The sequence below is a fragment of the Calliphora vicina genome, chromosome 4 (genome assembly GCF_958450345.1).
Source record: "Calliphora vicina chromosome 4, idCalVici1.1, whole genome shotgun sequence".
NCBI lineage: Eukaryota > Metazoa > Arthropoda > Insecta > Diptera > Calliphoridae > Calliphora > Calliphora vicina.
This window is the reverse complement of record NC_088783.1, coordinates 28814197-28828014: the sequence shown is the minus strand read 5'-3', so window position 1 is coordinate 28828014 and position 13818 is coordinate 28814197. Positions and strand designations below refer to the sequence as shown.

General features: G+C 29.8%; 3 protein-coding genes across 3 annotated transcripts; all 3 read left to right on the top strand.

Moving 5' to 3' along the window:
• The first annotated feature begins 319 nt into the window (after positions 1 to 319).
• LOC135956379 (obg-like ATPase 1) lies at positions 320 to 6787 on the top strand. The gene is made up of 4 exons (XM_065506843.1): positions 320 to 537; positions 5513 to 5576; positions 5651 to 6035; positions 6104 to 6787. The coding sequence occupies exons 1-4, from the start codon at positions 357 to 359 to the stop codon at positions 6671 to 6673; spliced, it is 1200 nt and encodes a 399-aa protein (XP_065362915.1). The 5' UTR covers positions 320 to 356; the 3' UTR covers positions 6674 to 6787.
• Positions 6788 to 7954: 1167 nt separating this feature from the next.
• LOC135958308 (uncharacterized) lies at positions 7955 to 8728 on the top strand. The gene is made up of 4 exons (XM_065509209.1): positions 7955 to 8086; positions 8151 to 8248; positions 8314 to 8418; positions 8483 to 8728. The coding sequence occupies exons 2-4, from the start codon at positions 8177 to 8179 to the stop codon at positions 8726 to 8728; spliced, it is 423 nt and encodes a 140-aa protein (XP_065365281.1). The 5' UTR covers positions 7955 to 8086; positions 8151 to 8176.
• Positions 8729 to 10654: 1926 nt separating this feature from the next.
• On the top strand, positions 10655 to 13607 carry LOC135956380 (obg-like ATPase 1). The gene is made up of 4 exons (XM_065506844.1): positions 10655 to 10878; positions 12228 to 12288; positions 12358 to 12739; positions 12808 to 13607. Exons 1-4 carry the CDS (start codon positions 10698 to 10700, stop codon positions 13375 to 13377), a joined length of 1194 nt encoding a protein of 397 aa, XP_065362916.1. The 5' UTR covers positions 10655 to 10697; the 3' UTR covers positions 13378 to 13607.
• Positions 13608 to 13818: the final 211 nt, after the last annotated feature.

Sequence of the window (13818 nt, the reverse complement as noted above, 5' to 3'; positions counted from 1 at the left end):
CTGTTAACACGCGAATCGTTAAACGATTGCAGCAGGGTACTACCGTGTGAAAAAAAGTAAATATTTCCAAACATATTTAATAGAACATAATCAAATTAATAATTTATTATGGAAGTTATCTGTATAATTAAATGAATTAAAAGTAAATTGAAGTGCTACAATTGCAAAGTTTTATTTGTATTCATTTATTAAAAGTGAGGTTATGTTTAAAGATGCGTTAGCCAGACAAGTAAATTTGTAAAGTTTGTTGTCGTGCCTCCTCTTCTTTTGCTGTCGTTTGTGGGAATTTGTAGTGACATGTTTCATATTTTAGTTATTTGCTGGTTTTTTAGGGTCACAACTATATAGACATCAACATGCCTCCCAAGAAAAATGAAGAACCTGAACGTAAACCCTTGATTGGTCGTATTGGCACCAATCTTCGCATTGGTATTGTTGGTGTACCCAACGTTGGTAAGTCAACATTTTTCAATGTCCTGACCAAGAGTGCTGCACCCGCGGAGAATTTCCCTTTCTGTACCATCGATCCAAATGAGAATAAGTATCAATTTTAGTAATACTATAATATTTTATAAATTATTTAGGTGGTTATGGTTATAATTGAAGTTTTTTTAAAAGAAACTGAGATATGATTCAAATATTTACGGTGTAAAATAATAGAATGGCTCTAAAAGTTTTTTTTAATTTTTATCGAAATTACCTCAAAACTACATCTGTTTATGTTACTTGTGTTTTTGTTTATTTAAAAAGCAATTAAAAATCGTAAAAGAATGTATAAATATAATTGAATTTACCCGGCAAGTTTGTGTCACAGGCAAATTGAACCCGGGCGGATGAGGTCATAAAAATTGTTCAACATGTGGATTTCTTTATATGTATAAATATTACGATATATGAAGCAACCTGAAAACCATTTCCAACAATACAAATTATTAAGTTCATTGAATGGCTTTTATTTGAAAAGAGTTCATTCATTTTTGAATTAATTCATAATAAAATTCATTAATGCTTAAAATTTTTTTAGTTCGAATCTAATCCAAAATGAATGAAAATATTTTTTTTATCATTCCGTTTGTTTTTGATTGAATTGAAAAATATTGTCTAAAGATTATTTTTAATAGATTAGAATTGAAGAAAAATTTGTTAGTCCTATAAATTATATTGTCATTTTGTAATGTATGTTTTTGATTAAGAGAAAATGCGAGACCGAATGAGCTATCGTAACGAAAAATAATTACGATATCGAAAATATAATAAAATGTACTAAATTTTTTGCTCGATATCGAATGCCATACATAATTTCAAATACGAAAATTACGATCCATTTTACTCGAATGTGGCAATTCGGTCCAGATCTTCGAATTAATCAATTTAATTGTAGAAAAATTCACTAAAATCTTAGATGTAAAAAATGTCATTCAAATATATTTTTTTTTAAATTCATTCATTGTAAAAATAATTCATAATGGTATTAATTCATTCAACCTTTGAATAATTTATGCCCTAATTTTGTAAGACGTAACGAAACGTTTTTTTCCAAAAAATTTCTCATTTTTGAATTTTCATATTTTTCAAAACGTATTTTTCGGTTCTGCATATAAAATTGAATTTTATAAAACAGAACAAAACGTTCCCAAGCACTTGAAACATCAAAATCAAACGATGAAAATTTTCTTTCGTTTCAATACATTTTTCATTGATTTTTCAATTTTCAAAGAAAAAACATTTTTTTGAGAATGTTTTTTTTCTTTGCATACATAAAAAATAAAACAAAAAAATTTGTTTTCTAAATAATTGTCAAACATTTCAAAATTTTTTCAATAAATTTTATTTGTAGGAAAATAAATAAAAATAATTTAATTTATTTGACATAAAAGCGATGTTTTCAAACTTGGTATCACATCAAAAAATTTACTTGAAACGCAAATATCGTTTCGGTCATGGCAGAATCAACCAGGTACAATTATTAGGGAGAGCTTTCAATCAGTTACCTTGTTATGTCAAACTACAGAAATAAAAGAAACGAAGCAAAATAAAATTGTATATTGTTTCTTCAGATTTACACCACACGCATCACTCCAATCTTTAATTTTATCTGCTACATTTCATATTTTTTATTCACAAGAACATTTATTAACACTAATTTTATAAGCATTTACTTAATATTAAATTTGAATATGAGAAATTTTAATATTGTTCAAATTGAAAATATTTTGAAAATTATTTTATTTTCGCCGTTTGCTTTTATTGTTTTTCCAGTTTTCTTTAGTTTGTATGTATTTGACATTTTAGGGAAATTATAATTGAGAACATACTTTCTAATAATTGTACCTGGTTTGTTCTGCCATGCAAATTTTTATTTTTTCGTTCCAAACGGAAAAGCAAACGAAAATTCGTTTGAAAATAAAAAATGAGGTCATCATTTTTTCATAACGTATTTTTGATTTCTGTATATAAAATTTAATTTTATAAAACAGAACAAAACGTTCCTAAGCGCTTGAAACATCAAAATCAAACGTTGAGATTTTTTTTCGTTTCAATACATTTTTCATTGATTTTTAAATTTTCAAAGAAAAAACATTTTTGAGAACGTTTTTTTTCTTTTCATACATAAAAAATATTTCAAAGAAATGTGTTTTCCAAATAATTGTAAAAAACAAACATTTAAAAATTTTTTCAATAAATTTTAATTGTAGGAAAATAAATAAAAATAATTTAATTTATTTGTCAGAAAGTTGACATAAAACGATGTTTTAAAACTTGGTACCACATCAAAAAATTGACTTGAAACGCAATTATCGTATCCTTTTATAAAATACCAAAGTTTTATTTTTTCGTTCCAAACGAAAATTCGTTTGAAAATATAAAATGAGGCCATTAATTAAATTATTGTTTCTTGTTTCAATTTGTTTTTGATCATTTACAAAATGAATTGAAAAAACAAAATTTAATCAGTCAATATTTTTTTTTTAAACTGGGAATAACAAAATTTTTCGACAAGTCATCGGGCTTTATCCGTTCCAAATTTGTTAAATCTTTGTAAACAGGTTCTTTAAGGTCATATAAAATTTGAAGTTGCTCAAAATTTTTAAATTAGACTTTAGAATTTTGGCCTATTTGTGATCTACATATCGATGGCTTAATATAAAAAGGCCCTAACTCGTGTTTTTTTATGTCGTGATTTTTTTGGCTAATTATGATATATGATCGGACAATTTATAGAAATAAACGAAAATCTGGACTTACAAAAAAAACACGAGTTAGGGTCCTTTTTATATTAAGCCATCGATATGTATATCTATCTGTATTACTAAAGGTATTTATAGACGGCAATACTGAGTATTAACACTTTTCAAATTTAAAATATTATTGAAATCTTTCGGTATGTCAAGAAATCGTTTCGAAAAATATATTTCTTGTTTACACGATAGTATAACAAATATTTTATTTCTTTGTTCATTTGTATTTTTTGAAAATCTAATACAAATTTTGTTTAGACGATGAAATTGTATTATGATACTTGAGTTTTTGACAAATATTAATACTCAGTATTGCCGTCTATAAATACCTTAAGTCATTAATATAGACAATATGGATATCTAATGATAGATATTTTAAAGGCCTTTACAACGACGTATATAAAGCCATAGTAGTTGGACCTACATTGGGTCAAAATCAAGAAAAATATTTTTTCACAAAATAACATTTTTTTGTCATACATTTTTTTCACTAATAAATTAAAAAAATTAGAAAAAATTTAATTTAGTTTACCAACAACAATTCAATGAACACCATGTAACCAAAACTCGTATTCAGAAGATTAAAGTTTCGAAAATTTTTATGATAGAAATTTTTCGTTTCGTCCCTAAGATTTCATTTTTTCGAAACTTTGTAATTAATTTTGTAAGTATATACTTCAGTTATGTTATTAAAAGGTTAACCTTAGACATTAAATAACTTTTTCATTATGGAAAAATAAAAAAAATACTTGCAGCTGGTCGGCAAAATCCTTTTTTTGGAAATGAATATCTAAAATTACCAAATAATCTCAAATATCAAAGATATTTAAAAAAAAAAAAATTCTTAAAAAATCCACATCTATTTTTTCAAACTAAATCTAATTCAGTATTTAGTTGAAGGCGTATTACAACCAACAACAACTGTTTAGTACTCAAATTTCACATTTTATTTTTAAAGTTTTGTGATCATTTTTCCTAACCTCCATTAAATATTTTTGTTTCAATCAATAATAATAGTAATTTTGTTTAAAAAATGAAGAAAATTATTTAGCATAAACTAACTGCTGCCCAGCAGCTTAAAAAAGACCAGCCAGCCACAGCTTAAAAAAAGAAAGAAAGCAGAGAGAAAAAAACGTTCAATTTAATAAGCTGCCGTTGGCCACTGTAACCAAGGCGTGGTTGGTTGGTCTTTTCCACTATATACTTAAATTATTTTCTATATTCAGGATTTTTTTCTTAGCAAAGAAAGAAATCACCAAGACAAAAATAAAGTTTAAAAATAAAAAAACCAACGTTCATTTTAAATGTATGCAAATTAATATTGAAACTGCATTTAAATGCATTGACTTTATGCCATATTCTTGGTTAATATTTTTTGCGTAAAGTGGCCAGCGTATACTTGTTGTTTGGTGGCTCAGTTGGCCGGCTATTATATAGAATATTTTTCTCTGTTTCTTTAGTAACTGTGGTTATATGGCTAACATGTCTTTAGGCATTTTTCTGTTTTTAAAGCGGGTTTTTTAATACTTTTTTCTGTTTTCTTCATTGTGATTGCACAAAATTATAGAAAATTGCAATGATTTTAGGTTTAAAAAACGTTTGGTAAAGGCTTTGGCCAAGTCAAAAAAAAACTAAACAAAATCTTTTGTACAGTATTATGAAAAAAGAAATTTCTGGTTTGATAATAAATTGACTTGATTTTAAAAGTATAAGCATTGACTTTGCTAATACATATTTTTTTAAAGTGCAGGTGTTAACAGAAGATTTTGTTCGATTTATTTAATGAATGTATTTAAAATTCTTAGCTAATGGTTTTTCAGACATTTTTTGACTACTGTTTTTGAAAAAAAAACTTAAATATTATGAAAGCGGCAATATGTTAAAAATGAAAATGATGGATTATATTTGGAAAGTGGTTGTTTTAAATGAACTATAATAAAGAACTTTCAAAAAAGTTTGGAATTTCGAAGTGGTTCGATGTAATTAATTAAATTTAAGCTTAATTTATTAAAATCCTAATTCAGAATTAAAAAAAGCCAGCAAATTCACTCCATAAAACCATATTCCCACCAAAAAAAATTCTATAGTTTCATTCAAAGGTTTGTATTTGAATAGAAACCATGTTATTAAAAACCACAATACAATTTATTACAACAAAATCAATTTCTTTTCAACCCCAAATATATTCTTTCAATCAAAATTTTGAGTAAAATTTTATTATCTCCTCTTCTAAGCCAATGCATTAACCTTTCCATTTTGTTTTCTTCCTTTACGTAGAGTTCCAGTACCCGATGAAAGATTTGACTTTTTGGTTAACTACCACAATCCACACTCTGGGTACAACTATATTTTATTATTAACACTTCATAATTTATAAATTTAACCCAACATTTTCCCTAATTTTTTTACAGCAAAGTACCAGCTTTCTTGAACGTAGTCGATATTGCCGGTTTGGTTAAGGGAGCCGCCGAAGGCCAAGGTTTGGGCAACGCTTTCCTTTCTCACATCAACGCTTGTGATGCCATATTCCATTTGTGTCGTGCTTTCGACGATCCCGATGTCACACACGTCGAAGGTGAAGTCGATCCTGTGCGTGATTTAGATATTATTTGCGAAGAATTGCGTTTGAAGGATGAAGAGAAATTGATGCAGTATTTGGAAAAGTTGGAGAAGGTTGCGGCTGTGAACCACGCTGATAAAAAACTAAAGCCTGAATATAGTTCTCTCATGAAAATCAAGGGCATTTTGGTGGATGAGAAAAGACATTTAAGATTTGCCGACTGGAGTGTTCAAGATGTAGGCAGAATTTATTTCATTAATTTATCTCTAAATTTGATTTTAATAATTTAATATTTATATTTTAGATTGAAGTCTTAAACAAATACTTATTTTTGACCTCTAAACCTTGCATTTACTTGGTGAATTTGTCCGACAAAGATTTCATACGCAAGAAGAACAAATGGTTGTCGAAGATTAAGGAATGGGTTGATAAACATGATCCCGGTGCCACCATCATTCCCTTCTCGGGTGCCTTTGAGCAAACTTTATCCGAGAAAGACGATTTGGAACAGAAGGCCTACGAAGAGGAAACCAAGTGCAAATCACAATTAGACAAAATCATTGTGACCGGCTACAAAGCTTTGCAATTGGAATACTTCTTCACCGCCGGTCCTGGTGAAGTTAGGGCCTGGACCATCCAGAAGGGTACCAAAGCTCCCCAGGCTGCCGGTCGTATTCACTCCGATTTCGAAAGGGGTTTCATTATGGCTGAAATCATGAATTTCAAGGACTTTAAGGAGGAAGGTTCCGAAGCCGCCTGCAAGGCTGCTGGTAAATACCGCCAACAGGGTCGTAACCACGTTGTGGAAGATGGTGATATTATACACTTTAAATTTAACGCCGGCGCTGGTCTTAAGGATCCCAAGAAGAAATAATAACGCATTGCTATGATTCCATTTACCATGTTTTATATTAATTTTATTTTTTTACACGCAAAGCTTTTTTAGTAGAAATATTACCAATAAAGGAAGAAGGACAAAAACAAATAATTTAATTTAAATATGGTAGGATTGTGTGGCAGAAGGGAAATGAAAAACTTATTGGAATTTAAAGCGCCGCCATCTAGCGACATTTATGTGTGCTTTAGTATTTAACATTAAAGCTGCCACATGTTTAAGAGATTTTAATATATTATATAAAATCCCATAAGATTTTAATATATTATATAAAATCCCATAAACATGTGGCAGCTTCAAGAAGGGCTGATGGGATCTAACACACTTGCAGCATGGCAGCATTGCATCAGTGATCACTTCATGAAGTTCACAAGTTGAAAGCAACCGCCGAAATTTTTTGCGGCTTGAAAATAGCCGCCGTTTTTGATAACAGTTCCTTAGTAATTTCAGAAATTTTCGGAATTTCACTTTTTAAATTTTTATTTTTTTACAATTTGAATAATTGGGTGTGTTCGTAAATTCAGTATGATTGCATCATTGCAGCAAATTAAAAGTTTAGCGTTCGAAAAAGCATATTTGCGATTATTGCTTTACGTCAAAAGTTTTTTAATGCAAATTGTTTGCAGTGATGCCGCAAATTTGTGCAACCAATGCATCATTAAGTTATATGTTGCAAAAATTTACTGCATTTACGAACACACCCATTATTCCACAAATTATACAGATATGAATCAGCTGGTTTCAATAGAAAAATAACAAAAGAAAATGTCAAAATGGTTGTGGTTTGAAAAGAGGAACAAATATATTTCAAACTCGTTGCCTATTGAAAATTGTAATTTTCTCTCACTCTGCAAATCACAACTATTGAAAACTTTTCTGACAACTGTCATTTGTTGCATATCTGTAATAATCTGTGAATTATTCATTAGTCTGCTGACAGACGGCTTTGAGCCGCCGCCGACATTTTTGGTGTCAGCCGCCGCCGTGAAATTTAGTCGGCGCAGGTCTCTGCTACTGATGCATAAACCCATCAGCACTACCCATCAGATGATGCATCAAATGACTGTACTGTTCTTGTAAAAATACATTGTTCAATTGAAGTTGAAAAACAAAATACTATGTATACAAAAGTGCTGTAAATTTAAATATAAAAATAAAAGTTTTTAAAACAATAATACATACAAAGATAAGTTTAAATAAAAAAGACAAGTATGAAGAAAAGAACTCTTCAAAACTGTTTTTCAAAGGAAAAAACGACATTCGAGTCCAATATAAAAAAATATAAAAGTATAATTCAATGTGAAGTGAGTGATAGTGAAGAACATAAGTTGCAGGAAGTAAGAGAACTAATTATTCCTGATGCAGTGCCATCCACATCGGCAGGTCGTTTAGGTAGTGAATTTGTTTAGAGGATTTTTTAATTCATGCTGAGTTAACCATTATATTTTCATTTAAGGCATTTTCCAACAATTACAACTGTTGATGAACGGCCAAAAGGAGCTGCTTGGCGAAATAAAAGAAGTTAAACAGCGGCTTGAAAAAGTTGAAGAAAATGTACATAAATAAAGAAATTATCACATTATTTCTACATTTATATTAATCTCATTTTTATATTTTAGCAAAATAATATTCTTTCAAATCAAAGCTTGCTCAGCATTGGCCATGCGACTTTAGTCACCAACCAACAAAATATTGCTGATAGCTTAGAGCGCATCGAGTCATCTGTAAGTACATACATATGGAGCTTTTCCACTTAGCTTTTTTTATTTATCCAGAATCTTTTTACAGGACATTTCGAAAGCAGAATTTATGGCCCAGAGGCGAATAATAATGGAGGCAAAGGTATCCATTAAAAATGTAGAGGCATCGGTGTGCAGCATGACAGGAGGAACGACTGACACCAATTTGGAGCAAATCGCCGGCATGCTCCCTCTAAACACAGTTGCGGATGTCAAAGAAGTGGAGGATAAATTAAAATTGCCAGATTTCGCCATTGCAATGGTAACAAATTTATATTTAAAATTTAATATTTGAAAATATTAAAAGTTTTGCTTTTTACAGAAAACTTATTTAATAAAAACAAGAGGCATCTCACAAGATGTTGGCCCTGTAATCCGCCATTTATTCACAGATGACCTGATGGACAAATACAACTGGGAAGGAAGGTTTGAAAAACTTTGCCTTGGCCAGTTAGTCTTATTTGACAACATTTTGCGAGGTAAATAACTTGCTTTATTATTGTTTACTTTTCTTAATTTTACAATTTCAGACGTCTTCTCACAGCTTGGATCCGGAGAATTTGAAAAGAACATAAGGAAGGCAGTGGAACGAAGCCACCACCGTATAAAACAAAAGGCATATGCCAAAAAATTAAATAAAAAATAATTTTAAATATTTAAATTTAATTGAAAATTAAAAAAAAAATCAATATTTTATTTATAATATACCAGTTAGTTCTGACTCATTTACTCGTCAGGTGTGATTAGTCAGCTATGATGAATATATTCAGCGTGCAGTTACAAAAGTCAATACATCAACATAACATAACACAGTGCAACACAAAAAAATAACCATATAAGGTTAGCTATTTTGAAGAAATGGCCAAAAAAATGAGTCATGTCTCCCAGTGAAGATGAAGTGTTTTGCATTTTATATCTTCACAAGTTTTGTTCTCTATGACAAGGGCTACAACTTTGCCTCAGAAAGTAAATCAAAATTCCGAACAATTTGCAAGCTATGAGACTCAGAAAATGATCACTTTTTTTCAAAAATTTCACTGAGTCCTCAAATCTTTGGGGGCCCAAAAAAAAAGTGCATGACTTTGGGCAAAACTGGGAGACACGGGTTTATTTTTGTCTTTTATCACGTACTGGTGTGCATATATGGTTATATTTCCATGAAAGTAACAACATCCCAGAAAAGTTTTAATAATTTGTAAAATGCAATTTCTTTTAATTAAAAAAAAAACACAAAAATAGATTTCTAGTCGTTTTAACAAAACTGCATTTTATCTTAATACATATTAAATATTTTTCGAACATACAATATTTTAAATCCACAAAATTAGTTTTGTTCATTTAACTAATAAGAAGTGAATTAATTATTTCAAATTATTGTATGTATCTTGTTTGTTTTATTTAACACAAGGCGAATTCATACAAGGTGGTGTCAGTTCTACAAAAACAACGATTGGTCTTAAATGTCAAAAAACCAAAATGAAAAATTAAACAAATAAGTATTTAAACTTAATATAGTGTAAATAATTGAATAGTGAGGGCTTTACTTATTTATGTAAACAATAAATATTTTGTTATTAAGCTTAGAATATGTAGATATTTAAATATAAAAACAAGCTTTGACAGTTGTTAGAACCAAAAAGCGAAAAAAAAAATGATCAGCTGTTTGACTGACTCCACCTTGTATTAATTCGCCTTGATTTAACACAACAGCCATAAATTCTTGAATTTCAACACATTCACCATTAAAATACCACTAAACACACCACAGTGATACGAAAGAAATACACAAAACAAAAACACGAACAACAAAAATTTTTGCCATCGTCAGATGTTTTTGACGTTTTCTTTCTTCTATTAACACGCGAATCGTTAAACGATTGCAGCCGGGTACTACCGTGTGAAAAAAGTAAATATTTCCAAACATATTTAATAGAAAATTATCAAATTAAAAATTTATTATGGAAGTTATCTGTGTAATTAAATGAATTAAAAGTAAATTGAAGTGGTGCTACAATTGCAATGTTTTATTTGTATTCATTTATTAAAAGTGAGGTTATGTTTAAAGATGCGTTAGCCAGACAAGTAAATTATAAAAATTTGTTGTTGTGGCTCTTCTTTTGTTGTCGTTGTTGTCTGGTATAGGAATAGATTTTTATTTTGTTAAAAATAGTCAGTGTGTGGGAATTTGTAGTGACATGTTTCATATTTTTGTTATTTGCAGGTTTTTAGAGGTCACAACTAAATAAACAACAACACAAAACAACATGCCTCCCAAGAAACATGAGGAACCTGAACGTAAACCCTTGATTGGTCGTATTGGCACCAATCTTCGCATTGGTATTGTTGGTGTACCCAATGTGGGCAAGTCAACATTTTTCAATGTCCTGACCAAGAGTGCTGCACCCGCGGAGAATTTCCCTTTCTGTACCATCGATCCCAATGAGAATAAGTATCAATTTTAGTAATACTATAATATTTTATAAATTATTTTCATGTTTACTCATTTAGTTGTGGATATAATTGAAGTTTTTTTTAAAAGAAATTAAGAAACTTAGATATGGTTTAAATAGTTAAGAGGTGTTTCAGCATAATGCACCAAAATGTTTTTTAATTTTGACCTTAATTACCTCAAAAATCGTAAAAGAAAAATCAATTAGAATATAGGTATAAATATGATAGCATTTACCCTGCAAGTATGTGTCACAGTAAAATAAAACCCGCCAGGATGAGGTCATACGTAAAATTTGTCTTTATATAAATAATACGATATATGAAGCAACCTGAAAACCATTCCCAACAAAACAAATTATTTAGTTCATTTAAGGTTTTTATTTGTAAATATAAATTAAATTCATTCAATTTTTGAAGGGTTAAAATTTTGTTAATTCGATTCTAATCCAAAATGAATAAAACATTTTTTTATCATTCCTTTGTTTTTGAATGAATTGAAAATATTGTCTAACCCCCATTCACACAAAGACTGATTATGTGTTAACTAATAGTGGGCGGTTAGGCGCGGTCAAATATAAAGAAATTATCAATTTTGGATTAAAATGCACTTTGTCAATTTCAGAACAATTTAAAACTATTCTAGAACCAATGAATCTGAAATTCTATTGAATACTACAATTTATTTTCAGAACGTGATCTGAATATTTTGAAAAAAACGATTTTTAATATTTTTTGTTTTATTAAAAGAAATGTGTTTAAAAAGTTTTATTGCATAACAAATTTTAGTATTCAATAGAATTTCAGATTCATTTGATCTATAGTTTTGAGTTTTTATGAAAAGGCAATGTAGTGCATTTTAATCCAAAAAAAAAAAAATAAAGGAAAAAATATATTTTTCCACATTGGATTCAATGCAACTATAAGTACACACAATTACATTCCATTTAGCCAATGCTTAAAAAACAAGTTAGAGAGCTATATTTGGCTGTGCCGAATCTTATATACCCTTTAACAAATTATAATTCAAAATACAAATTTTAAATATTTTTAGGTAAACAAAATTTATTTTTTTTTCCAAAGTTGTTTTTTTAATTTTTTGGAAAAAAAATGTTTTCGAATTGTTATTTAAAATTTTTTTTTTTACATATGTAGTTTCATTCAAAGGTTTCTATTTAAATATAATACATGTTATTGTTAAAAACCACAATCTTTTTTCTGTTTCACATACAATTTATTACATCAAAATCAATTTATTTTATATCTTTCATACCTAAGTTGATAGTAAAATTTTATTCTCTTCTAAGCCAATGCATTAACCTTTCCATTTTGTTTCCTTCCTTTACGTAGAGTTCCAGTACCCGATGAAAGATTTGACTTTTTGGTTAACTACCACAAGCCAGCCAGGTACAACTAACTATATTTTCCTATTAACACTTCATAATTTAACCCAACATTTCCCCTAATCATTTACAGCAAAGTACCAGCTTTCTTGAACGTAGTCGATATTGCTGGTTTGGTTAAGGGAGCTGCCGAAGGCCAAGGTTTGGGCAACGCTTTCCTTTCTCACATCAACGCTTGTGATGCCATATTCCATTTGTGTCGTGCTTTCGACGATCCCGATGTCACACACGTCGAAGGTGAAGTCGATCCTGTGCGTGATTTGGATATTATTTGCGAAGAATTGCGTTTGAAGGACGAAGAGAAATTGTTACAGTATATTGATAAGTTGGAGAAGGTTGTGGCCCGTGGTGCTGATAAAAAACTAAAGCCTGAATATGATTCTTTGTTGAAAATCAAGGGTATTTTGGTGGATGAGAAAAAGCATTTAAGATTTGCTGACTGGAATACTCATGATGTAAGCAGAATTTATTATATTAATATATCTCTAAATTTGATTTTAATAATTTTATATTTCAATTTTAGATTGAAATCTTAAACAAATACTTGTTTTTGACCTCTAAACCTTGCATTTACTTGGTGAATTTGTCTGACAAAGATTTCATACGCAAGAAGAACAAATGGTTGCCCAAGATTAAGGAATGGGTTGATAAACATGATCCCGGTGCCACCATTATTCCCTTCTCGGGTGCCTTTGAGCAAACTTTATCGGAGAAAGACGATCTGGAACAGAAGGCCTATGAAGAGGAAACCAAGTGCAAATCACAATTAGACAAAATCATTGTGACCGGCTACAAAGCTTTGCAATTGGAATACTTCTTTACCGCCGGTGCTGATGAAGTTAAGGCCTGGACCATCCAGAAGGGTACCAAAGCTCCCCAGGCTGCTGGTCGTATTCACACCGATTTCGAAAAGGGTTTCATTATGGCTGAAATCATGCATTTCAAGGACTTTAAGGAGGAGGGTTCAGAAGCAGCCTGCAAGGCTGCTGGTAAATACCGCCAACAGGGTCGTAACCATGTTGTGGAAGATGGTGATATTATATTCTTTAAATTTAACGCAGGCGCTGGTCTTAAGGATCCCAAGAAGAAATGATATCGCATTGCTATGATTTTATTCACCATGTTTTATATTAATTTGATTTTTTACACGCAAAGCTTTTTTAGTAGAAATATTACATAAACTCCAAGCACCACACAAAACTCTCATATTCTCTCATCTCTAAGTATGTGAAAGTTAATATTTAAAACAAAAAAACGCTAAAAGAGTTTCATAAAATTTGCTATGATGTATTTGTGACCAATAAAGAAAGAAGGACAAACAAATGTATGTATTTAAATAAGGGAGTTTACTGTGAGGTGGCAAGGAAATGAAAAACTTGTGGGAATTTAAAGGTTTTAACTGTGCCATCTAGCGACATTTATATAAACTTTAGTATTTAACATTTAAGCTGCCACAAGTTTATGGGATTTTAATTATTGTCTAGTAAAGACATACCGGCTGTGAAATTTTAAAGAGGTTTCTGACATTCCAGCA